Raw genomic sequence first — 27,826 nt, 5'->3', positions numbered from 1 at the left:
GTTGAAGTAGACACACTTCAAACCAACTTCTTGCTTGCCAGTGCCATCTTGCATCCCTGAAACTTGATTTCGGACCTCCCTACTCTCAATCTTTTCTATACTCTAACTACAATTTTGGTTCCCATCCCCTTGCTGGATTAGTTTAAACCCACCCCCAATAGCCTTCGCGAATATCCCCACCCCCAGGATATTGGTACCCTTCTGGTTCAGATGAAGACCATCCTGCTTGTAGAGGTCCCACCTACCCCAGAAAGAGCCCCAATTATCCAAGAATCCAAAACCCTCCCTCCTGCACCATCCCTGTAGCCACATGTTCAACTCCTCTCTCTCCCTATTCTTCGCCTCACTAGCACGTGGCACGGGCAACAAACCAGAGGCAACAACTCTGTTCGTCCTAGCTCTAAGCTTCCATCCTAGCTCCCTGAATTTCTGCCTTAAATCCCCATCTCTCTTCCTACCTATGTCGTTGGTGTCTATGTGGACCACAACTTGGGGCTGCTCCCCCTCCCCCTTAATGATTGCAAAAACACAATCAGAGACATCACGAACCCTGGCACCTGGGAGGCAACACACCAACCATGAGTCTCTCTCATCCTCACAGAACCTCCTATCTGTCCCCCTGAATATGAAGTCCCCAATGACTACTGCTCTGCTCCTCTGCTCCTCTTCCCCCTTCCCTTCTGAGCAGCAGGGACAGACTCTGTGCCAGAGCCCTGTACCGCACTGCTTTCCCCTGGTAAGTCGTACCCCCCAACAGTATCCAAAACGGTATACTTATTGTTGAGGGGAATGGCCACAGGGGATCCCTGCACTGCCTGCCAGTTCCCTTTCCGTCCCCTGAATGTAACCCATCTGCCTTTTTCTTGTACCTGAGGAGTGACTACCTCCCTGTAATTCCTCTCAATAACCCCCTCTGCCTCCCGAATGATCTGAAGTTCATCCAGCTCCAGCTCCAGTTCCCTAACGCGGTTTTCGAGGAGCTAGAATTGGGTGCACTTCCCGCAGATGTAGTCAGCAGGGACACTAGTGGTGACCCTTACCTCCCACATTCTGCAGGAGGAACATTCAACTGCCCTCACCTCCATCCCCACTATTCTAAATTCCCAAAGAGACTGTTGAGAAAAAGGAATAAAGAATAAACTCGTTACCTTACCAATCTGGAGCACAGAACCTTTTTTTCTGGTTAGAGGAGGAGGGTGGATGGGAGACACTATCCGAGTAGTGTTTCGGGTAAAGCAACCACACAAGTATATATGACTCCCCAGAAGTCTTTTGCTCCTCTCTCGCACATCTCAGCAAATGGCGGCCAGACTTGCGAGGTAAGACCCTTTTAATGCGGGAAAACTCACCCTTCCCGGCAGCCCTCGCTTCACCACTCCTTCTCTCCTCGCCGCTCTGGCAAAATACACTGAGCACTGCATCCCCTGCACCATCTTTAAAGTACCACACAGTGTGCCCGGATGAGCACTGGTATCCCGAAGTTGCCCTTCTTGATCAGCAACATATGCATAAGATGTTGGAGAAATGTAGGATGGCATTTTGTTTCACTGTCGGGGTACTGAAGGAGGCCATCTCACCAGCCTGTGCCAAGCTACTCTGACGTTGTCACTCGGGTCCGTGCCATCTCCAGGAGCAGCCAGCAGTATGGGAAAAAAGGTTAATGACCTACTCCATTCTGCCAGGTAAGTGCCACACCTTTCAGTCTGCCATCTCACACTCACACTATTAGTGCCACACACAAACCTCCCATTAAGCCTCTTGTCCCACCACTCTCATTGTTGCTTCCTCTCACCCATTCTTGCCCCTTAGCTTCCTGCATGAATGCCCTCTGAGCTCCCTCTTCAGCCCTTCAGTACGTTTCACCACCTTTGCCCCATATGCCCGGCCCTAACTGCCGTATTGCCAACTCACCTCCCCCGCCCTAATTTTCTCATTACAAGAGAACATAGCCCATTCCAGGGCAGAGTGGAGAATGTGCCTGACATCCATGTCCTTATCCTCCATGAGGAGAGAATCCCCACCCTTGCAGGAGGAGAACAGGACTGCGCTTGCAGGGACACCCAGACATCCACATCCCGCTGACTGAGAAAGTACCACTCTTCATTCCACTTCCAGAAATCCTGCCATCACTCTCAATCATTACACAGCACTTCCAATCTGTGGTGAGCTCCAGTTCATTTGCTCCCTTAGATCCTATGGCAGAGTGAACTGACTAAATGTGGTCTACTCCTTGACTGGACAGCTCCAGACAAGTTCTGCTCAAACCACTGACTGGTGTTTATGAATGGGCATTCGCCTTAAGATGCCATAGGAGCCACAGGACTGACCATGGTCTGCTCTTTGGACTGCAGATGCAAGGTGTCCCTGACTGAGAAACTCTGACTGGATGTCTGACCATGGCCAAACCCCTGGACAGGAATGGGAGGCTGCCCTTGACTGATGGGTACCTCACTGACCCCAGCAGGGACAAGCAGTGAGCTGAATCTGCCAGTTACACACTTCCATGTCAGGTTGTCCAAATATCAAGCTTGTTTGGCAAATTTGGTAGTATGGGAAGCTGAATATTATTGAGGTGAGTTGTGATGTTCACAAGGTATCTGTTAACAAGCAATCATCCCCATCAATTGACATCTCACCGATGCCAAATGAGAATCTCACTATGCCACTCATGAAAAACATAAAAGATGGAGCGCAATGCACCTGATGCCAAGATGGCCTAGTGGTATTGTCAATAAACTATTAAGCTGGAGACCCAGGTAATATTGTGGGGATCCAGGTTCAAATCCCAGCATGGTAAATGGCAAAGTTTGAATTCAAGCAAAAAAAAATCTGGAATTTAGAATCTGCTGATGACCACAAAACCATTGTTGGGGAAAACATCCATCTGTTTCATTAATGTCACTTAGCGAAGGAAACTGTCGTGCTTACTTTGTCTAGCCTATGTGTGTCTCCAGACTTACAGCAATGTGATTGACTCTCACCTGCCTTCTCGCCAATTAGGGACAGCCATTAAATGCTGGCTTCACTAATGATGCTCGCATCCCAGGGTCAAATAAGAAAAAGCTTGTTTCCTGGTTCTCTTACACACGTTGCCACAGCCCATATCAATCAGATCCATTTAAAATCCCATCCGGAGATTTTAATTTTGTTATCTTTTAACATCTAATTCTGATTGTGTATTCTGAGGTGTGTTTCTCTCTCTGTCACTTGCTGTCATTCTCTGTTCCTCATTTCTCATGTTACTAAACTTCCAGATCTGCTTATTTTTCCAGCACTTTAGGTTTTATTCTAAAGGTCAATTTTGACAGTATTAGGCAGGAACTTTCAAAAGTTTATTGCAGGAGGCTATTTACAGGTAAAGAGACTGTTGGAAAATGGAAGGCCTTTAAGAATTAGATAATGACAGTTCAGTTAATATGAAGGGCAAAGTAAGTATGTGTAGAGAATGCTGGATGACTAGACAAATTGACGCTCAGGTGAAGAAAAAGAAGGAAGCATATATCTATAGATAACTTGGATTTAGTGAATCCCTATAGGAGTATGAGGGCAGTAGGAATATACTTCTGTGAGGAATCAGGATGGTAAAAAGGGGACATGAGATAGTTTTGGCAAATAGAGTTAAGGAGAATCCAAAGAAATTCTAAAAGTACCTTAAGGGCAAAAGAGTAATTAGGGAGAGAATAGGATCCCTTAAAGATCAACATGACCATCTGTGTGGAACCACCTGAGATGGGTGGGGTACTAACCAAATATTTCACTTCAGTGTTTATTGCAGAAGCTAGGAAGCTTGGGGAAATAAATAGTGATGTCTCAAAAAGAGTTTATAATGCAGAAGCAGAGGTGCTGGAGGTCTTAAAATGTATAAAGGTAAATAAATCCTTGGGACCTGATCAGGTGTTTCCCAGAACTTTATGAGAAGCCAGGGAAGAGATTGCTGAATACCTTGCCGAAGTATTTATATCATCGACAGCCACAGCTGAGGTGGCAGAAGACTGGAGGGTGGCTAATGTGGTGGTTTTATTTAAGAAAAGTGGTAAGGACAAGCCAGGGAACTATAGGCCAATGAGCCTTATGTCAATGGTAGGGAAGTTGTTGGAGGGAATTTGGAGGGACAGGATTTACATGCATTTGGAAAGGTAAGGATTGATTAGGGATAGTCAAATGGCTTTGTCTGTGGGAAATCGTGTTTCAGGACCTTGAGTTTTTTAATAAAATGAGAAAGAAGATTGACGAACACAGAACAATAGACGTTGTCTATATGGACTTTAACAAAGCGTTTGACAAGGTTCCACATTGTAGACTTGTTAGCAAGGTTCGATCACATGGGATCTGGGGGAAACTAGCCAATTGGATACAAAATTAGCTTCAAGGTAGTAGACAGAGGGTGGTGGAGGAGGATTGCTTTTCAGCCTGGAGGACTGTGACCAGTGGTGTGCCATAAGGATCGGTGCTGGGTCCACTGCTTTTGTCACTTATATACAGAGGAACCTCGATTTACCGAATACCAATTATCCGAAAATCGGATTATCCGAAGGAGATCTCGAGGTCCGGATAGAAACATTACAGCAAAGACTTGTTTCCAATAGTAATTGCGTCTTTTGTTTACCGTGATTAAACAGGCATCGTCTCCAAATGACTAACCTCCCGCTCTCTTTCTCTCCCCACACTTTCCCTGGAGTTCTACAGAGGGATGTACCCTAACCAACTGTCCCCCCAGCTACTCTCTCCAACATTGTCCTGTACAGGGCAAACGTGGAAACTGTCTAAAATGGTGTGCGTGTGTGTGCGCTAACTGGAGACTTAGCCTACAAAGGCAGCAGCAGTAGCAGTAGCAGCAGCAGCAGCAGCAGCAGCAGTCATGTTGTTGATGTAGAGTCCGGCTGCCCCGGAGAGGTGGGGTGAACAGGGGATTCGTGTGGGTGGGGGTGGTGTTGGACGGACTGGGTTGGGGGTCGGGTAGGAGGCAGTGGGCAGTGTTTGGGTCGGGGGTTCGCGTGCTGTGTGCTGCTGCAGTCTCCTGAATGGGGAGCAGACTTTAAAAACTCCGAGCCCCAGAGGAAAGGCATTAATTGATTAACCAAATAATCGATTATCCGAACAAAATAGTGCCCGCCCATCTCATTCAGATAATCGAGGTTCCCCTGTAAATGTTTTGGATGTGAACAGAGGAGTATGGTTAGTACATTTGCAGATGACACCAAACTACATAGTGAAGTGGACAGTAAGGTTATCTCAGAGTACAATGGGACATGATCAGATGGGCTAATGGGCTGAGGATTGGCAAATGGAATTTAATTTAGATCGACATGATAAATTGGTAAGGCAATACAGTTAATGTAAGGGCCCTAGGGAGTGTTGCCAAACAAAGAGACCGAGAGGTGCATGCGCATAGTTTCTTGAGAATGGAGCTGCAAATAGACAGGTTGGTGAAGAAAGCATTTGGCATGCTTGCCTTCATTGGCTAATGTATTGAGTATAGAAATTGGAACATCATGTTGCAGCTGCACAGGACATTGGTGAGGCCACTTTTGGAATACTGCATTTAAATCTGGTCATTCTTCTACAAGAAGAAGGTTGTTAAACTTGAGTGGGTGCAGAAAATATTTACAAGAATGCTGCTGGAACTGGAGGGCTTGAGTTAGAGGGCTACACTAAATAGGCTGTTGCTTTTTCTCCTTAGACTTTGGGAGGCTAAGGGGTAATCTTTTAAAGGTTTATAAAATCACAAGGGTTATGGATAGGGTGAATAGCCAAGGTTATTTTTCGAGTGAGAGAGTCCAAAATTAGAGATTTAAAAAAGACCCAAGAGTTAACTTTTTCATGCAGAGGGTGGTGGGCATACAGAACGACTTGCCAGGGGAAGTCATGGAAGCAGGTCCAATTACAACATTTAAAAGGCATCTGGATGAGCATGTGAATAGCAAGGGTTTGAAGATATATGGGCCAAATGCTGGCAAATGGGACTAGGTCAGATTGGGATTTCTGGTTGGCACAAACAGGTTGAACCAAAGGATCTGTATCTGTGCTGTATGACTCCATAGCAAGTGGTCTGTGCTGAATCTCAAAGATAACGTCCTTTATCAAGAGTCACCACTGTAGATTTTAGCATGTTTGAAGAACTCTAGGAACAATCAATCACTTCTATAGTCACAGTAACTGCCAATATCACCAACTGACTAGTGATCAGTTGATGATCCCTTTGAATTGTATTGGGAGAGTTGGAGCTGGGTGGGCTACCTTCCAGCATGTGTTACGCTGTGCAAGTTTAAGAGACAGTTTTAGTTGGAGTGTTGAGCTCCAAAATGCTAGCACCATTCCCAAATCTGAGTTCGGCATTGATGGATGTCACAATGTATCTACTCTGTGTACTTTTGGAGGATTTATTACATGCACTGATGCTTTTACCAAATAATGTCTGGCATGGATTGTGTTAGACGTGTTGAAGTCACCATTTTGGAGTCAAACTATTCATCACAAATTCAAGGAACTCAGTGCTAAGGTGATATATTATGTTTCTTCCCATACCAGTGAGTAACTCGATAAATGAGTGTCTCCAAGACCTTATGCCTCTTGCTGGATGTTTATATTATTACATATAAAAAGAAAAAAGAATGTGCAAATACTGGAAATGTCAGAAATCACTCAACACTTCTTGGAATGAAAAACATGCTTTTAGCTGCAATATAAGAACTGAATGTAAACTCTAGACTTGAAATTTTAACACGTCTCTTTTTAGATGTTGAATGATCTGCTGTCCAAGACTAGGCCCTTGCACATTCACATTTCACAAGTTGTTATCAGAATGAAAGAGGTGAAGTTTGTCTTTTCACACAAATGATGGAGTAGGAACAGCCAGTGAGTGCAGTCTTGGTAGGAGTGAGAGGAGAGGAATACCTGTAGCGCTGGTGAGTTGGTAGGAGCCTATAAATTTATGACAATTTTTGCCACAGTGTATGACATAAGTGTATGACTTGCAGGGTTACATTGTACTTTGCTCAAAAACTGCATGCATTTATGTTAAACTCCGTTATCTCACTTTTTAGATTAGAATCAATCTAAACATCATGGCATAGACAGAGAACACAGGGGGCCAACACCTTCAACATCTTCTGGATCAATGGTGCTGGAAGAGCACAGCAGTTCAGGCAGCATCGAGGAGCTTTAGCAAAATCGACGTTTCGGGCAAAAGCCCTTCATCAGGAATAAAGGCAGAGAGCCTGAAGTGTGGAGAGATAAGCTAGAGGAGGGTGGGGGTGGGGAGAGAGTAGCATAGAGTACAATGGGTGAGTGGGGGAGGATTTTTACCTTCAACATATTGTCTAGCTATCACCATTGTTAACAGCTAACCTGAGAATGCAACTTTTTAAAAAAAGGTTTTGTGTTTTACACATAAAAGAAGTGAAACAATCATGATATTCTAACAGATGAAAGGCTTAACAGACAATCAATTTTTCAATGTAGACTTTCAGTTATGTCACACTGTAAATTTTTGCTATAAATTCTGTGTGTTAGGATTGAGCCCTCCACTGACACCTGATGAAGGAGCGACACTCCGAAAGCTAGTGTGCTTTCAATTAAACCTGTTGGACTATAATCTGATGTTGTGTGATTTTTGACATAATTGTTAACACACTTATCTCTGATTCAAGTCCCACTACAGGACTTGACTACAAAGTTCAGTGCATGAAGTACTGAATGAGCACTGCAATGACAGCGGTGCTGTTTTTGGGATGAAAATTTAAACCAAGAATCTGGCTACTCTCTCAGGTTGATGTACATGATCTCACACTAACTACATTGGAGATAAGGGTTGAGAGTTTCCCCGATAGCATGGTTCATGCTTATATTTCAGTTAAAATATGAAGCTGCCATAGGCCTGCTGTCTCATTAGAGAGACACAACTGGCAGTGGTTTAACCTGCAGACCACCGTAGCTTAGGTGAGGGGTGAGGTGGAACCTTCACAGTGACTTCAGCTGGTGTGGGATAAAGAACCTTTGCTGTTAGCATCATACTGCATCACAAACCAGTCAACTGAGCTGTGACCCTCCCAGACTCAAGCACAGTTGATTACCAGATCATTATCACAATGTTCATAGTGGGAGTTTGCTGAGTGCACATTTACTGCCATGTCTCTTTCACCAAGTCAGTGATGATGTTTTGAAAGTACTTTGAAACATCAAATGTCTGTTAAAAGATCTAAATAAATGCAGTTCTGAAGAAGAGGCATCTTGAACTCACAACATCAGTTTGTTTATCTGTCTCCACAAAATTGCAAACCGAGTTAAGGAGAATCCACAGGGTTTTTACCGATACATTAAGGAGAAAATGGTAACGAGGGAAAGAATAGGGCCCCTCAAAGATCAGAAAAGCAGTCTTTGTGTGTAGCCACAGGAGATGGGGGAGATACTAAACGAGTATTTTGCATCAATATTTACGTTGAAAAAGGACATGGAAGATATAGAATGTAGGGAAATTGATGGTGACATCTTGAAAAATGTCCATATTACAGAGGAGGAGGTGCTGGATGTCTTGAAATGCATAAAGGTGGATAAATCCCCAGGACGCAATCAGGTGTACCCTAGAACTCTGTGGGATGTGATTGCTGGTCCCCTTGCTGACATATCTGACATATCTGCATCATCAATAGTCACAGGTGAGGTGCCACAAGCCTAGAGGTTGGCTAACATGGTGCCACTGTTTAAAAAGGGTGTTAAGGTTAAGGCAGGGAACTATAGACCAGTGACCCTGACATCAATGTTGGGCAAGTTGTTGGAGGGAATCCTGAGGGACAGGATGTAAATGTATTTGGAAAGGCAAGGATTGATTAGGGATAGTCAACATGGCTTTGTGTGAGAGAAATCATGTCTCACAAACTTGATTGAGTTTTTTGAAGAAGTAACAAAGAGGATTGATGAGGGCAGAACAGTAGATGTGATCTATATGGACTTCAGTAAGGCATTCGACAAGGTTCCCCATGGGAGACTGGTTAGCAAGGCTGGATCTCATGGAATACAGGGAGAACTAGCCATTTGGATACAGAACTGGCTCAAATGGTAGAAGACAGAGGGTGGTGGTGGAGGGTTGTTTTTCAGACTGGAGGCCTGTGACCAGTGGAGTGCCACAAGGATCGGTGCTGGGTCCACTACGTTAAAATTGGAGGTGTAGTGGACAGCGAAGAAGGTCACTTCAGATTACAACAGGATCTTGATCAGATGGGCCAATGGGCTGAGAAGTGGCAGATGGAATTTAATTTAGATAAATGTGAGGTGCTGAATTTTGGAAAGCAAATCTTAGCAGGACTTATACACTTAACGGTAAGGTCCTAGGGAGTGTTGCTGAACAAAGAGACCTGAAGTGCAGGTTCATAGCTCCTTGAAAGTGGAGTTGCAGGTAGATAGGATAGCGAAGAAGGTATTTGATAATGCTTTCCTTTATTAGTCAGTGTTTTGAGGACAGGAGTTCGGAGGCCATGTTGGGAGGCTATATAGGATATTGGTTAGTCCACTTTTGGAGTATTGCGTGCAATTCTGGTCTCCTTCCTATCGGAAGAATGTTGTGAAACTTGAAAGGGTTCAGAAAAGATTCACAAGAATGTTGCCAGGATTGGAGGATTTGAGCTGTAGGGAGAGGCTGAACAGGCTGGGGCTGTTTTCCCTGGAACACGGGAGGCTGAGGGGTGACCTTATAGAGGTTAATAAAATCATGAGCGGCATGAATAGGATAAATAGACAAAGTCTTTTCCCTGGGGTCGGGGAGTCTAGAAGTATAAGGAATAAGTTTAGAGTGTGAGGGGAAAGATATAAAAGAGACCTCAGGGCCAACTTTTTCACACAAAGGATGGTACATATATGGAATGAGCTGCCAGAGAAAGTGATGGAGGTTGGTACAACTGCAACATTTAAAAGGCATTTGGATGGGTATATGAATAGGAAGGGTTTGGAGGGATATGGGCTGGGTGTCGGTAGGTGGGACTAGATTGGGTTGGGATATCTGGTCAGCATGGATGGGTTGGACCAAAAGATCTATTCCCATGCTGTACATCCCTGTGACTCTATGCTGCCAGACCTACTGAATATTAACAGCACAATTTTCATTTCAGATTTTCAGTATCCACAGAATTTTGTTTTTATTTATGTTAAGAGCAAGTCTTTCTTTCTTTCCCTTCTAAGGATCACTTTTGGTTCCACAATATAGTGCCTTTTCCAAGCGGCTACATGGAAAAGTACTTTTTTATTTCAGCCTGTAGTAAAGGATTTCTTATAATTGGCAGGGTACTCAGTTCTGATATGAGGGTTTGACACACCAAGGAATGTCTAGATTAAAGTGAACAAATACTGACAAAGTCAATGCCAGTAAAGCAGATAGGTTACCAAAAAATAAAGTTAGAAATGCTCAAGGTTTACAACTTTGAATGAGACCAATTAGGGGAGAATATGATGAATTATTTAAATGAATGTATTGTAAATGAATAGGATAAACGCGTTAACTTAGAATGTTAATACCAGCAATGCAGTGAGCACGAATATATGACGACCATGGAAAATTCAGTTACATTTTACAGCAGGAGAACAGAGCTTTGATAGGTTAAAGACTCTTCTGGATCTTGATTTTTTTAACAAAATTTTAGAAATAACTAAAATCTCCCAGGTTTAAGGCCTACAAATTTACAGTGCTTACTCTGGTCCAGGTAAAATGTCTTTTATTTGAGACTTTGCATTTATAAAAATTTCAAACTATATCCATTTGTTGGATGATCAGTCCCCAGTTCTTCAAAATTGGATTCTCGCACAAGTCTTCATTGACGTAGTCTGGATATCCAGGTGCAGAAATCTCTGTTGTTTTTTGAAAAGGTCCTGTCTCCAGAACCTGGAATTCCTTTTTGGAATGGCATTGGCAGCAGTCTGGGGAAGTCCATTGCAACCTGATGTTCTCTTCTTGCTGGTCTACATATAATGAAGTGTCAGGTTCTGCGTCTAACTGTGTGTATTCAGAACAAATAAATTGAGGCTGCTCAAGGTACTCATAAAATATAATGGTACCCTGATGCGTAGAGTTATGGTCAAAATCTCTGTTTCTGAACCTACCTGAAGATTCAATGTTGATGTATTTTTTACAATGCTGCACATGTGCTTCATGTCTATTTTGTAACAGTGGAAGTCTAGGATATTTTGAGGCTTTTGTAAATTCCCATTTGGCAATATTTGTTGATTCAATAATTTGAGGTATAAACACAGCACTTTCTAGCTCCTTCCTATTCCAGGTTGTCAACATTGCAGGTAGTTGTGTTTCAGGGGCATTGAAGTACTTAAAGTATAAGTAAATTGAAAGTGTAACCAGGATTAGTGCCCCACATGCTGAACAGATTATCACTAAGTGGATTATTCTAGTTTTTGGCCCTGTGGATTAGAACACAGTGAGTTAATGCATGTTAAATATCACTGAAGTACCTGTATTGAAACAGTGAAACAAACTGGGCTACTCACTTGTTAGAGTCTCACATTGTTCTTTACTTGGTTTACCAACCATACTGTAGAGTGGAACCCTTATTTGAACAGAAACACAGTAGGTTGTTCCAGGACTTAAGTGATGGATCCCAAATGTTTTATTGTTAGTAATATAAGTCCTCAGCTGCTCTGAACCAATCTGACAGTTAGGTGAATAATTAGTGAGTAATAATCTCATTATACATTCAATTAATGAAATAAAAAATAAAAAAAGGCAAAACCCTTACCTGATCCTGTGCTTTGACTGACACTGTTATATCATATTTTACTTTGTGATATATATCTTCCACTGATTTCAGGCTGCCACTCTGTTTTTTTAACACTGTGCAGGGAGCAATCACCTTAACAAGGGTTGATGTTTCAAAGGAAATCACCTCTGTCTCTGCAGGGCCAATGAGTGCTGTGTCAAAAATAATGATGGCATTGTCATAACATGGCTTTTTGCTACCAGTGCTAATACCATAAACTTTAATTTAAACATAACTTTCAATTAATACCTAATTTTATTGAGCATTCAAGTACACTCATGGTCCGGATGCACCTTTTAATAACGTGGCTAGAGAGAAAAAAAACTGCAGATGCTGGAATCCAAACAGGAGGCTGGAAGAACTCAGCAAGCCAGGCAGCATCACGAGGTGGAGAAGTTGACATTTCAGACTTCTTCAGGACTGGGAGTGGGTGTAGAGGGAGCTGCAGATAAAGGGACTGGGGGTCAGGGTGGTGAGATGGGGATTGATGAACATGGGTAGAGGGTACGATCTGATTGGTCGATTGGAGGAATGAATCCAATTGGTGGCTAGAAGAAAGGGTCGATGAGAGGAATGGAAGGGTGGGGTGAGGGGTTGGGAAGGGAGTCAGGTGATGGGAGGGAGGTTATTTGAAATTGGAGAACTCAGTGTTGAGTCCACCATATTGTAGGCTGCCCAGGTGGAAGATGAGGTGTTGTTCCTCCAACTTGCGGTCTGATTTGTTGTGACAGTGGAGGAGGCCAAGGATGATCATATCAGAGAGAGAGTGCGAAGGGAAATTGAAATGGGCGGTGGCTAGGAGCTCAGGTCAGCCCCATGGGCCTCACTGAGATGCTCGGTGAATCGTTCTCTTAATTTACGCTTGGTCTCCCGATGTAGAGAGATCACATTGGGAACACCTGATGCAATAAACTAGGTTGGAGGAGAGACAGGTGAACCTTTGTCTCACCTGGAAGGACTGTGTGGGGCCCTGGATGGAGGTGAGGGGATGGTGTGCTGGCAGGTTTTGCATCTTTTCCGGTTGCAGGGGAAGGTACCTGGGAGTTCGGGGGTGTTGGTGGGGAGAGTAGCACAAACCAAGGACTGGTGAAGGGAGCAACCCTTGCGGAAGGCAGAGAGGAATGGGGAGGGGAAGATGTTCTTGTTCTTGGTGTTGGGGTCTAGTTGGAGTTGGCGGAAGCATTTAAGGATGATGAATTGGATGTGGAGACTGGTGGGGTAGGAGGTGAGGACAAGGAGGACCCCGTCTTTATACGATACCAAGCTATAGACCAAAGATTCTATTCAGTCCCACTGTTTGGAAGTCAGTTCAGCATTACACATTGGAGCTTAGTTTGAAGGCAGTTGGGTTTGATGGACAATAACTCCACCCAGCTATGTAACACAAGACACATTATTAACAATGGTACTCAACACAGTCCATTACTGTCTAAACAGAGTTGAAAATTATCCTCCTGTTCTTAATCAAGTTTTGTTATTTTAAATCTTAGTGAAGTACATACATCATCAATAGTTATTAATAACATGATGCACAAAAGTAACATTGGAAAATGGAAGATGCCTTCTGGCAGTGAAGTGAATCCCAACCCAAAGCTCTCCCCCTACTGACCTGAGTACTGCTGTGACGGAATACAGAAGAGGAAGTTCGGATGGAATACATTGTATTGAATTTAGTAATAAAACAAAGACTTCTGAACACTAAGGTTCTCTGGTCATATTTAATAGTCCATTGTAACAATGAACAGCATTGAGATAAAATGTTAAATTATATTCAGTGTTAGTGAGAAACATACTTACTGTCTGTCATTGGGCAAAATGCCTCACTTTCTGTCCAGTTTGAGAATTCATTAAATGAGTTTGCTCTCACTCTTGCAAAAAATTTTTCATAAAATGGATTTGTCTCTTGTGTGAGGTCACAGAAAGTTTCCTTGATGCCCCAACAATCTGTTTTGTTTAACCAGGGTTTCCCATTTCTGCAATAAGAGAATTAGCATTTATTGTTTCTTCATTTATACTGTCATAATGATATTACAAAAAGTTGAAAAAGAAGTCATTTGTTTTGCCATAAAATTTGGACCATCTTGTTAAAATACATACAGTCGATGTTGCACAAAGTATGTAATGATATTTTCCGTCTCATTTCTTGTTTTCCAGTGAAGTATGTTTTGGAAATTCTGGGAAACGAATTTCACATCTTGTGGCTCTTTAGGTTCTTTCATAGCTGAAATGAAGAAAGAGAGCTTACAGTCTCTATCTTGGATCAGAGTCAAGGACTACACAGTATAAATTTCAATGCTCATCTCTCACATGGTCAGTTGTGGTAGGTGAGGGGTGAATATTGACCAAGACCAATACATCAAAATGTAGACTTATGTTGTTTTAGAGGGTAAAACAGATTTCACTTCATTCAATGTAATCTTGAGATTAGTACTTGGACATATTAATAGCAGCATGCACCTGATATGTACTACTCGTGTGTTTATATATCAATATGAGTGTAACTACTTTGAAAATCGTAAATAAATTAAATAAATCACAAGGATATTTTTAAAAATTATAATTCATGCCAATGTTATTGCAATCAAAATGCTAGCTATTCAGAGGTGATGTATGGTGTCCTTTGTAAATAGTGTAGAGGAAAACATCAAAATATTGAAAATCAGGCAGGAGTAGGCCATTCAGCCCATCAAGACAGCTCAACTATTCAATATGATCATGGCCCATCTCTTATTTCAATGCTGTACTTTTGCTCTCTCTCCATACTTCCTGACACCTTTAATATTTTTCTTGTGGCCTTTTAAAGCATATATCTACACATTTATTAGAATGTTTATATTTTTATTTGCTAATTCACCACTGTACTAGTGAAGATAATATTAAGCATCTGTTATGCCTCACCGGGAAGTACACTGGAAATCAAGCCCCACTATTCCCAGAACCATCATAAATGTTAAAGAAATGATTGAAGTGCACGAAGTTCCCCAATTTACTAAACTTTTTTAGACCCAGGTAACAAAAAGCATGAACCATGTTTCTGTACTTCACAAGAATAACTATTTATCACAAATGAATAGGTTCTAGATGCAGGTCAACAACTATGAACTGTTGACCTATAACTCTTCTAGTTAAAACTCTATCCTCATTATAAAACTCCCTCTGCACATCTGCAAATACGCAAAAATGATGGTATAATGGGTAGAGGGAAAAAGTGGAAAGGCCCCTGTCCACTAGATTCACTGAGATAATCCTTTTTGCTTTACAAGTTTTGCGGATCTTCAATTTCTCTTCTCCAGGTACTGTTGCTACCTCACATGAGGTACAGAATGAGTGGTTTACAAATTATAAAGTGTCTGATTTATTGGTCAAAATTCAAACTTACAGAAATCAGTGAGGGGAAATAAGGCTTTAGATAATTTTACTGAAAGGGGCTTACATTGCCTCACCTTTGCGGAGGTTTGAAGGCTTTTGGCCATTTCATTCACACCCACAAGCTGTTCCACTATCCAGGAACCAAAAGCATAGATTGACAGGTGAGGACCTTTGTCATTGACAAATGGTCACCACTGTACAGATTGATTGCTAGCCAATTCTCATCCATTCAAACCCGCTAATGCCAATTCATCTGCAACTAATTTTCCCCTACTGGTCGAATACTTGGCAGTGTGAACATTGCTTACAATATGTGTTGGTTCATTGCTTTTAAAAGCATAGTAATTCCTCCCATAATCTTTGGATTTTTAAAACGGTCCTTTCCAAATTTCAGTCTAATATCAAAAATGCAGAAAAATAAAAAGGTAGTTTTTATACATAATGCACGAGACAACCTGGATGATTTTCATTCAACTGAGTAACTAGAAATAGGGACTTTTTAAATTCATCCATTGGATGTGAGCAATGCTAGCTAGGCCAACATTAATTACCGATCCCTAATTACCATGGAGAAGGTGGTGGTATGCCGCCTATTGAACTGCTGCAGTTGTCAGCATGTCGGGACACTCACAGTGCTGTTGGGGAGGGAGCCCTAGGATCTTGACCCAATGAGAGTGAGGAAGAGGTGATATATTTCCAAACAAGTTCAGTATGGCTTGGAGGGGAATGTGGATTGGCAGAATCTTTTAAAATGATGATTGATGACCAACAGTATACATAGTACCCTGATTATAATTCTGAAGGAGCTGACAGTTATATATGTATAAAAAGCTCCCTTTTATTCTGCTTTGGGTGATATCCTTCAAAGGTAAGGTGTGCTCCTCTCTGTTTCTCAGGAATTTGTAGTTCACAGTTGAACGAACCTCACCAACCTATCTCCGTCCACTCCCTCCATGTTGCTTCATCATTTTGCCCCTCCTCCAACCTTTCTGCCCACCTTTTGTTTCGGCATCAGAATAGATTAGAATACTGTGACTGACCAAGTGGTAAATTACAGTGGGATATTCTACCACAGTGTATTCATCACAGGACCTTTAAATGATTTGGATGCCCTGCTGGTGAGAATGGGTAATGAGGATACTCTAGCATCTCAGCTTAGACTGATAGTAAATGAAATAAGATAAGAAAGATGCTCAAGCAATCTCTATCAATTGTGTGACTTAATAGTATATTAAATATCCAACTCCAAGTTTATAGTAAATTGTAAATGTTACCGTTCAATAATATACTCACAGCTAATCTAGAATTTAAGAGGTTATCAAAATAAAATTTCTATCAAGTTATTCAAAAGCTTTCATTTTGTGTGGACAGTTTCATTATCAGAAAATTCCCCAAATCTTAAGATAGCAACAGTTTTAAAACTTTGGAAGTAAAATCTTTTGGCTTCAATTTGGGTTTGTTTTGGCTAATATAATGAAAAGAAGAAATTATCTTTGATATTGAGATTAATAGTTACACTAATACAATATATCTGCACTCATACTTGCTGGTATTTTTAACCTGAACTAACACGCCCTGGTTATTAATTGTAATATTCGAAAGGCAGAACTGAAGTTAAACTGCAGGAAAAAAAATCAAAATAATATTGTCAGAAGTGCAATAATGTTTCATGCAGAAACTTCTTTGGAGATAAAGCAGGTGGAACCTGAATTTTTTAAAAATTATCTAACATGCAGCTCCGGGCATTTAAAAAATATTATAAAGGATTATTTACTTACCTGTGCCATTAAATAGAATCAATATTTGTAAGAACCACAAAAAGATGTGGAACATTTGTACTGCCATCTTTACATTCTAGAGCAGACACTGTGACTATCCAACTGAAAACCAGAAAGTCACCTTACAGCAAACAATGAAACTAAAATTCCTCATATTTCCTTTTTCAAATTGTTATGAGATACAACAGGGGAATTGAAACACAATGTACTTCTGCTAAATATTTTACGAGTTCCCTGTTATTATTTAGGAAAAATGCGCACAGCAGAGAGACAAATTTGAAGAAAGCTATGAGACAATAAAACGTTAATTTAATCAAGTACTATAATGTACTGTTAACAATAGGATATTGTAGGAGACCAGGATGCATAAAGAACCTATCACATGATATTTACACTAGCAACATCAGTAGCCAGGTTAATATATAATAGAAAGGATTAGTGAGTGAAACCTGAAAACTGTACATGCTGGAAGGCTGAAATATAAAACAAAATTCCAAATATGCACATTAGATCAAGTAACATCTGTGGAGGGACAGCAAGATTTAACAGAGAAGTTTAATCTCAAATAATGAGCTGATTTGGTTTAGGTGGGAAATGAAAGTGTTGATAAAACAAATCATGACCCAAACTTACCTCCAATCTGCAGGTTTCTGATTTAAGCAAAAGCAATGGGTGGGTGATCAATATGCTAGATGGAGGGAGACTGTCATTTTTAATGATGGCCATGTCGTACCAACCGGGAAATGTCTGCTGAGTGCAGCCAGATTTCCTGACCCTCAGGAAAATTGACAATGAAGCCGAGGTGAATAATGCTGAATCCAGGAGCTGTGTGCCTTTCATTGAGCTGGTGGATGGAAGCAGTATGATAGTGTGTCCCCACTATCCAACAAAAGGACCGGATATACGTTTCACCCTCTCACATCCTAACTTCTCCTGACTTTCTCTAGATATGGTCTGCATGCCCTAAAGTTTCCCTTGAGACCCCTGACCTAGCTGAGGCCTCTGACACCCCCAGGCCTCTGTCCACACTTCAGACCTTGTCTATCCCCTAACTCTGACCACTCTCGAAGTTTCAAATCCACAGAAGCCTTCAATTCTGCCCAACAATATGATTTTTCCATCTGCCTCACCCACCTCCATGGCTCTTAAACCTGACTTTATTCTGGATTTCCTGATCTACTCCAGCAAAAGCCTCCAATGCTGCAGTCAGGATCCTAAGATTGACCATGGCTACCTTCTCTCCACCCGTCATCAAAATCCACAAGCATGGTCTCTCTCCCATCGAACCCTAGACTTGAACTTGTTAAAAAATATACTCATGGCATCAAGGTGACTTTTATTGCCCATCTCTAATTGTCCAGAGGGCAGTGAAGAGTCAATCACATTGCTGTAGGTCTGGAGTCATATGCAGGCCAAACCAGGTAAGCATGGCAGTTTCCTTCCCTGAAGCGCATTAGTGAACCAGGTAAGTTTTTCTTCCTGACAATCAACAATGTCTTCATGGTCATCATTAGACCCATAAATCTCAAATTCTCTATTGAATTCAAATTCCACCATCTGCCAAGGTGGGATTTGAACCTGTTTCCCCAGGGCATTAGCTGAGTTTCTGGATTAATAATCTATTGATAATACCATTAAGCCATTGCCTTCCCTTCCTCCAGCCCAGAAGGAAACACCTCCATCTCCAGATCACCTACCCTCCCAGAGATGATTCTTCAGGGACATTGCACAAGTGCACTGTGGAATTTGATTCTCTGATCCATGTCTGGGAAATAGGCTGTGAGGCAAGGGGACTTCTTTAACTAGGGAGAAGGTGCAGGACAGAGGTCCTATTCTGAACTATTCCCAGTTAAGCCAAAGGCTTCCCATTTTAAGGGCCAGTTAAGTAGCATGTCCCTGGTATTTAGCTTGGCTTGTTGAGGAGGATTTCAGTTCTCACCGAAATGGACAGTCCGTAGCCAATGGAGATATCTGCAGGGGGCACCCACAGACACAGAGCCTGCCTGTTCTAGACATTGACATCTTTTCCTCATTGCTTGAACCTCCCTCTCTGGCTCTGTCAAACTTGCTGTATACACCGTACTGCCTGGAATCCACTGCAATCCTCTGACTGCCTCCTCCCCATGCGCCATAGTACTGACTGGAGTCATCTCCCCCAGTGATAGCGACAGTACTTGAGAGCTGTAGAGCCTTTGAATGGCCAGTAGCTTTCGGAGGCAATAAATCTCTGTGGAGAATAATGAGGTCACTAACTTCGAACAAAAATCAATCATGATGCCATTGCGAAAACAGCTTGAAAATTCTGAGGGCCCACAATGCAGTCAGGAGTGTGAGGTCTAGAAAGAGCAATTCCAGAGATTCAGAACTCCATCAGGATTACAAGCAGGGGAATAGGGATGTCAGGTCAGTTTAAAAATGCTTGAACAATTACCCTTAATGCTAATCATTAAATCTTACTCTTTCTTTACACAGTTGTGCCTATAGGCTGGCAATGTCCTCATTTTTTAGACTCCTTACAGTGTGGAAACAGGCCCTTCGATCCAACAAGTCCACACGGACCCTCCGAAGACTAACCCACCCAGACGTCTTTCCCTCTGACTATTGCACCTAACACTATGGGCAATTTAGCATGGCCAATTCACCTGACCTGAACATCTTTGGACTGTGGGAGGAAACCGGAGTACCCAGAGGAAATCCACGCAGACACAGAGAGAATGTGCAAACTCCACAGAGAGAATGCGCAAACAGTCAGCCAAGGCTGGAATCAAACCTGAGTCCCTGGTGCTGTGAGCCACTGTGCCACCCTCATGATGTAATACTGACTTTGAAGCTTTAATCAAGATGTACTTTTGTCAAAATAAGAATCTGGTTAAAGAAAGACTGAGATTTAGCCAATTGTCCCAGTAACAAGGAGAATTGACTGAAACTGTTTTAACAGAGTCACAGAATCTCAGGAGAGTAATCTTCATTCAAGTCAGAGATTGCTGTTGCAGTAGGTCATGGGCAATATTTAATATCAGTAAAGAGCTTGGACATGGTCAGGGTTAGATGCCATATATCACTGCAGCCTGGGTGTGGTCATGGTCACTCCATCTGAGGGAATAGTGGTAAGTCGGGGAGATGCACACAAATCAGTCAGGGCACTGGTCACACCATCAGCTGGGGCTGCATTCAGGGGTTGAGGGTGGATGGGGTCATGGTCATTGCTGGAACTCTTAGGTTTTCTTTAGTGAGGGTTATCAAGGGCCACTGGTCTGAGAGGGAAGTTGAGGAAGTCAGTTGTGGGCATTGGAGGCAGCATGCTGGGATACAGAGGGAACAATGGTTAAAGGGGCGAAACTCAACATACAAGGAGAGAGGGCAGATGATAGTAAATTGGAGGACATGGGTTACTGTGGTTCAATGCGCCAAGCTGACCTGCATTCTCAGCCATCTTCATGTGACTCGCAAATACCAATGAAAATGGTAAATGATTGTGACAATGTCAACATTGGCAGGGTGTATTTTTTCAGTCGAAGCACAGAGGTTTGACTTGTGAGCAATGTGAGACCCTTCACGTGGCAATTACATCAATCAGGCACTTTCACAGGAAAGGCTGTATTCACGGCATTCTGTATGTGAAACCCATGAAGTGTACAACTATATAGGATACAAATGCTGGCCATAAACAATCATGACCACGTCATTGGTCATTGTATATTGAAGATAGTCGTAGAATCACAGAGATATACAGTCCGGAAACAGACCCTTTGGTCCAACTTATCCATGCCAACCAGATATCCTAACCCAATGTATCCCATTTGCCAGCATTTGGCCCATATCTCTCTAAACCTTTCCTATTCATTTACCCATCCAGATGCCTTTTAAATGCTCTAATTATACCAGCCTTCACCACTTCTTTTGGCAGCTTGTTCCATACATGCACAACCTTCCGTGTGAAAAAGCTTCCCTTAGGTCTCTTTTATATCTTTCCCCTCTCACCCTAAACTATGCCCTCTAGTTCTGTATTCACCCACACCAGGGAAAAAACTTTGCCTATTTACCCTATCCATATCCCTCATGATTTTATAAACTTGTATAAGGTCACCCCTCAGCCTCCAATGCTTCAGGGAAAACAGCCACAGCCTATTCAACCTCTCCTTATAGCTCAAATCCTCCAATCCTGGCAACATCCTTGTAGATCTTTTCTGAACCCTTTCAGGCTTCACAACACCCTTCCGATAGGAAGGAAATCAGAATTGCACGCAATATTCCAAAAGTGGCCTAACCAATGTCCTGTACAGCCGCAACATGACCTCCTAAATCCTATACTCAATACTCTGACCAATAAAGGAAAGCATACCACATGCCTTCTTCACTACCCTATCTACCTGCGCCTCTATTTTCAAGGAGCTATGAACCTGCACACCAAAGGTCTTTTTGTTCCCTAGGACCTTATCATTAAGTGTATAAGTCCTGCTTTGATTTGTTTTTCCAAAAGGCAGCACCTCACATTTATCTAAATTAAACTCCATCTGCCACCCCTCAGCCCATTGAACCATCTGATCAAGATCCCATTGTCCTCTGAGGTAACCTTCTTCATCTCCAATTTTGGTGTCATCTGCAAACTTATTAAGTATACCTCCTATGTTCACATCCAAATCATTAAAGTAACAACAAGTAATGGACCCAGCACTCCACTGGTCACAGGCCTCCACTCTGAAAAACAGCCCTCCAACACCACCCTCTGTCTTCTACCTTTGAGCTAATTCTGTATCCAAATGGCTAGTTCTCCCTGTGTTCCTTGCTAACCAGTCTCCCATGGGGAACCTTGTCAAACACCTCACTGAAGTCCATATACATCATGTCTACTGCTCTGCCCTCATCAATGCTATTTGTTACTTCTTCCAAAAACTCAAGTTCGTGAGACATGATTTTCCATGTGCAAATCCATGCTGACTATCCCTAATCAGTTCTTGCCTTTCCAAATATATGTACATCCTGTCCCTCAGGATTCCCTCCAACAACTTGCCCACCACTGACATCAGACTCACCAGTCTTAGTTCCCTGGCTTGTCCTTACCACCTTTCTTAAATAGTAGTACCACGTTAGCCAACCTCCAGTCTTCCGGCACATCACCTGTGAATATCAAGTGTCTCAGCAAGTGGCCAGCAATCACTTCCCAAGATTCCTGTGGAGTTCATGGATACACCTGATCAGGTCCTGGGGATTTATCCACTTTTATGCATTTCAAAACATCCATCACCTCCTCCTCTGCAATATGGACATTTTTCAAGATGTCACCATCTATTTCCCTACATTTTACACTTTCTATGTCCTTCTTCACAGTAAACACTGTTGCAAAATACTCGTTTAGTATCTCCCCTATCTCCTGTGGCTCCACACATAGGTTGCCTTGCTGATCTTTGATTCTTTACCTAGTTACCCTTTTGTCCTTAATGTATTTATAAAAACCTTTCCATAAAGCAGAATTAATCAAAGGTGACCTTAAAAATGTCACCTGCAGCCCACAATTCACAATTACAATGATAATCCAAGATTTCAGGTTTCACGAAGGCATAGAACTGATTTTCTCTCTCTTTGAACTACTAGAGTTAGAACTAGAATCCCTACAGAACAAATATAACAAAGAACAAAGAAAATTTACAGCACAGGAATAGGCCCTTCAGCCTTCCAAGCGTGAGCCGATCCAAATCTACTATCTAAACCTGTCGCCCAATTCCTAAGCATCTGTATCCCTCTGCTCCCCAACTACTCATGCATCTGTCCAGACGCATTTTAAATGCATCTACCGTGCCTGCCTCTATCACCTCTGCTGGCAACAGGTTCCAGACACCTACCAACCTCTGTGTAAAGTACTTGCCATGTGTAACCCCTTAAACCTTTCACCTCTCACCTTGAAAGCGTGACCTCTCGTTATTGAATCCTTCACCCTGGGAAAAAGCTTATCTCTATCTACCCTGCCTATACCCTTCATGATTTTGTAAACCTCAATCAGGTCCCCTCTCAATCTCTTTTTTCAAATGAAACAGTGTAGAAACAGGCCTTCTAGCCCAACCCGACCCATTCCCCTATCCTATCACCTATAACTATCCCTGATTAATGTCCCTAACCTACACATCCCAGAACATTATGGGTGATTTAGCATGGCCAATCCACCCTACCTGACATATTTGGATTGTGGGAGGAAACCAGAGCACCCCGTGGAAACCAATGCAGACATGGAGAGAATGTGCAAACTCTACACAGACAGTTGCCTGAAGCTGGAATCAAGTTTGAATCCCTGATATTATGAGGCAACAGTGCTAACCACTGAGCCACCATGCCACTCTTGAAGGCTCTTTAGACAATGTCACCTTTCTTGAATGTGGGATGAAAGAACAAGGTATCAGTAATCTTGCAGCACTTTAAATCTCCCACTCTATTTTCATGGCTTGGTTTGTGTCGTATTCATTGGTATAAGGTCCCTATATCAAAGTTGTACATGGAGCCATCCCATGATCCTTCTTAATGGAGTGATCCATGTCGCACTCTATGGAAGACTCTTCTAAACTGCCATCTGTAAAGCATCTGAATGCTGCCTCTCCCATTACTAAGGACCTGTTCTGTTTCAGATCTTACCCACATGGCTACATTGCAGCCGTGACCAATACGTCCAGCCACAGCAGGGGATATGGTCACCATTTACTGTGGCGCAACAAAGGCACAGAGAAATTGTTGAGCAAAAAATGTGCCTGAAAATCAGATAGATCAACCTCCATTGGATACCAAACAGCTTTTAAATGAAGGGAGAAAGTGAGTACTGCTGATGCTGGAGATCAGAGTCAAGAGTGCAGTGCTGGAAAAGCACAGCAGGTTAGGCCTCATCTGAGGAGCAACAGAATGAATGTCTGAGGCATAAGCCCTTCATCAAAAATCAGGCTTGTGGGCCAGAGTGGCTGAGAGATAAATGGGAGGGGGGTGGGGCTGGGGGGAAGGTAGCTGAGAATGGGATAGCCACGGGGCGCTGGGGTTGGTTGGTGGTGTCCCAGAGATGTTCTCTGAAGTGTTTTCACCAGTTTCCTCATTTCCCCTCCCCCCACCTTATCCCAGTCACAAGCTTCCAATTCTTGACCCGTCCAACTTCCTTCCCATCTATCCTCTCCACCTTCCTCTCCCTTTCACTTTCACCCCCACCTTCATCAAACTATCACATTGCCAGCTATCATCCCCCCCAGCCCAATCCCTTCCCACTTATCTCTCAGCACCCCAGCCCACAAGCCTCATTCCTGATGAACGGCTTATCCCTGAAACGTCGATTCTCCTGCTCCTTGAGTGCTGCCTGACTTGCTGTGCTTGTCCAGTTCCACACTCTCAGCTACTAAATGAAGAAGTCATGAAGGGATATGCGGGACATATATTGGTGGCCTAATGCCTATCATCCTTAAATTAATTCCTTCAGTTGAGTGAGGCACAGCATTTCCACAGATTGGGGATCTGAGGGACACTGTCACAGAACTTGCCAACGCTCGATCAGGACCTGAGACATGAAGGCATTAGTCAAAATTGAGGACTGTAGATGCTGGAAATCAGAGTCTAGATTAGAGTGGTGCTGTAAAAACACAGCAGGTCAGGCAGCATCCGAGGAGCAGGAAAATCGATGTTTCAGGCAAAAGCCCTTCATCAGGAATGAAGGCAGGGAGTCTCCGGGGTGGAGAGATAGATGGGAGGGGGGTGAGGCTGGGGAGAAGGTAGCAAAGAGTACAATAGGTGGATGATGGTGGGGATGAAGGTGATAGGTCAGAGAGGAGGGTGGACTCGGATAGGTGGGAAGAAAGATTGGCAGGTAGGACAGGTCAGGAGGATGGTGCTGAGCTGGAAGGTTGGAACTGGGGTAAGGTGGGGGAGGGGAAATGAGGAAACTGGTGAAGTAAGCAGATGTGGCTGTGATAGCGGGTCTGTTTCAGTACATGATTGAAGAGCTTCAGGGCAAAGGAGATGACTTGGGGGTTGCAGTAAGAGAGAGAGAGAAACTCACTGAGATTCTTGTAGAGAGAGGAGGAGGACTTCTTCAAGGTAGACATCATTACAAGAGGATTCGCAGTAAGGTTAAAATTAACTAGGCAAAAATAAGGACTGCAGATGCTGGGAATCAGAGTCTAGATTACACTGGTGCTGGAAAAGCACAGCAGGTCAGGCAGACTCTTGTAGGCATTAGTGGCCATCCTATCCGGTGGATGTTGAGGTCTCAGCCGTATTAAACTTTGATGTAATTGACTGCTTCCAAGGAGCCACTGGAACATCTGTGGAATCTCTCAATCTTCAACCCACAAATGTTGCTGCCATTTTTGCGGATCACATCACTTGATTTCGTTTCCCCATGACAATGATATTGCCACAACCCAGGGCGAGAGCTTTATTAACATAGCTGGCTTCCCCCAGCTGCTACAAGTGCAGTCTATAGACATGCTGCATTGAGAGCATTGTATCATAACGCAGCTCAGTTCATCAATAGAAAAGGTTTCCATTCCTCCAATATAGTAGTCAAATGTGATCATCAGTACCACATCTTAGAGGTCTATGCCAGGTACCCTGCCTTGATACGTATAGCCTTGAGAACTCCAATATATTCCAAGGGCCAGATGTTTTAAAAGGATGCCTACTGGGAGCCAAGAGCTACCCTCTACAACTATGGCTGATGACTCTGTAACACAACCTCTTACTGAGGGGAAGGTGGATGTAGATACAATGCAGTTCATTTTTCAATCAGAGCATTGTGGAGCATGTGATAGATTTGCTAAAGGTGATGTCCTGATGATTGTATCAGTTTTGGGGGCCATGCAGTTGTTGGCAGACAGAGTGCGCAGCATACTCCTAGTATGCTGTGCTCAACAGGTGAAGAGGGATGTGATTGATTCTGAAGAGGTGGGAGAGCAGTGACAGTCTTCCGAGGAGGACGATGAGGACATCGAGCAAGAGGAATATAATCTTTTGCACGATAGACAGCTGCAGCATCAAGCACAACAAACCAGACAGGATTTATTGACATTTGGTTCCAATAGATATGAACAGCATACAATATTCACTCACTGGCTGTGAATTTGTTGCTGCTTGAGAAGTGAAACAGTCCCTTTCTGTTTCCAGAGGCAAATGTCGCTTCCAGTTGTTTGTTCATTGCTCGCTTTGGTATTTGTTGAATAAAAGTAGACATTTTCAAGTGGACATGTGCTGGTCCCACATTGAACAATGAGAAGATGTTAGCATTAGGGAAAGGGATGCACTCCCTTTGACAGAGTTCCAAGATGGGATGAGGCTAAGGACAGGAAGGTTGTGTAGCTTGTTCCTTAAATAACAATAGATTGATAAATGCATTTCCAATGAAATGTCAGCTGTGCCACATAAATGCCCTAAGAAGTATTGGCTTTTGGTTCTCCCATCACTACTTGCAAGGTAGGGCATCTCCTGACAGGCTATGTTTGGCCTGGTGCATGGCTGAGCTTTTAACATGGCCCTGGTGCCAGAAATCCACCAGGGCCGGCAGTGGCCGGTACTTTTGCCTGTGGTGAGTTGGAGGATAGGATGTGAGGGGCATCATTGTGGCGTGCAGAGAGGTTTGAGGGAAGAGGATGAGAATTTTCACTTGGGCTCACAGAGAGCAACCTTCCATGAAACTTGTCACTTCATTGATGTCTGGTGAAATTTGGCCCAAAATGCCATTCGAACTGAGGTCAGAGCCCTAAATCCCTACATTATTGAAGAAAACTAATGCTTCTAGTTCAGTAACACAAGCAAATATGGTGAGATCACTCTCAAGAAAGCCCACCTAAAAAGCAGGAAGCATCTTCATTGCCCATATTTGGATGTTTAATATGTAGGTCAAGGCAACAGTACAAATGCAATGATGGCCCAGCAGGAGGAGCTAAGTGTTACCAATTTGGATTCTTCAAGAAATGCTACAGATGAGTAGCTCCCAGGTCATCACAGAAATACTGTCAAAAGGAAATAATTTGGAAAGGATTAGGTCTACGAAATAAAGGATGGAGATCAACAAAGTAAGCCAATCTTCCTAGATGGAATAAATAAGATTCTGGACTGTGTATGGCCAGTTGACCATCACACTCTGCCATAAAGGCAAGAGATTGGTGAATCTATATATACATTGATGCACTAGGACACAACACATCACTATATAGAAACATTTGCATTCAGTCCAGGTCTCTTACAGTGGATGCAAGAGGAGCAGGGAAGAGACATTTATCAAGAATTTGCAAGCTTATGCAAAGGCTTAGGAAAACTCAAACAGGAATACTCCATTCATGGAATCATAGAATCATTGAATCCCTACAGTGTGGAAGCACTGCCTTTTGGTTTATGCAAACTGGATTTTCATTAGTGGATTTACTTTGTGTTGAGACTGATGCCAGAATGGTGATGGGTATCATGCAAAGCAATGTATAGGGTAATGGGGAAAAGGTAGGAATGTAGAGTTGGAGATTATCAGATCAGCCATAATCTCATTGAATGGCAGAGTAGACTTGATGGGCTGAGTGGATTTCCTCTGCTCCTATGTCACATGGTCTTATGGTCTTATTGTAGATGCAGCTTGGATACTGTAAGAACATGCAAGTAAAACTGAGAAAAGCAAAACTAGGAATTTGACTTGAAGGTAATTATGAAGGAAAACTTTGGGACCCAGATCCATGAAAAGATGTACTATGTGGTCAGTGGCTTAGAACAGAGGGAGTGGATCTGAAGGGATACCTCTGAAACAGCACCATAAGGACAGACTGTTGAGTATCTCGTTCAATTTACTGCCGTTTAATAATGGTGAATATGTCTGCAAATGAATCAAGCTTTGGGGGAATAATGTCACAAATGTTGTTTTATTATGTCACATTCAGCTTACATCTTATGTTTACAAATGATTGGATTGTTGAAAGACCTATA

At 42.7% G+C, this 27,826-nt stretch overlaps 1 protein-coding gene across 1 annotated transcript; it reads right to left on the bottom strand.

Moving 5' to 3' along the window:
- Positions 1-10,615: 10,615 nt before the first annotated feature.
- LOC122548662 (interleukin-20 receptor subunit alpha-like) lies at positions 10,616-16,974 on the bottom strand. Its single transcript, XM_043687495.1, has 6 exons — positions 16,901-16,974; positions 13,851-13,974; positions 13,551-13,726; positions 11,733-11,905; positions 11,485-11,644; positions 10,616-11,397 (listed from the first exon to the last, which is right to left on the bottom strand). Exons 1-6 carry the CDS (start codon positions 16,965-16,967, stop codon positions 10,730-10,732), a joined length of 1,368 nt encoding a protein of 455 aa, XP_043543430.1. The 5' UTR covers positions 16,968-16,974; the 3' UTR covers positions 10,616-10,729.
- Positions 16,975-27,826: the final 10,852 nt, after the last annotated feature.

Source organism: Chiloscyllium plagiosum, chromosome 3 (assembly GCF_004010195.1).
Source record: "Chiloscyllium plagiosum isolate BGI_BamShark_2017 chromosome 3, ASM401019v2, whole genome shotgun sequence".
Taxonomy (NCBI): Eukaryota; Metazoa; Chordata; class Chondrichthyes; order Orectolobiformes; family Hemiscylliidae; genus Chiloscyllium; species Chiloscyllium plagiosum.
This window is presented reverse-complemented; position numbering and strand designations above follow the sequence as displayed.

Coding starts and splice junctions, on each gene's coding strand:
- LOC122548662 (XM_043687495.1), bottom strand. CDS start 16,967: ATGGCAGTACAAATGTTCCACATCTTTTTGTGGTTCTTACAAATATTG. Junction 11,906..13,550: donor ATTTTGCCCAATGACAGACA/GTAAGTATGTTT, acceptor TTTTTGACACAG/CACTCATTGGCCCTGCAGAG. Junction 11,398..11,484: donor ACAATGTGAGACTCTAACAA/GTGAGTAGCCCA, acceptor TCTAATCCACAG/GGCCAAAAACTAGAATAATC.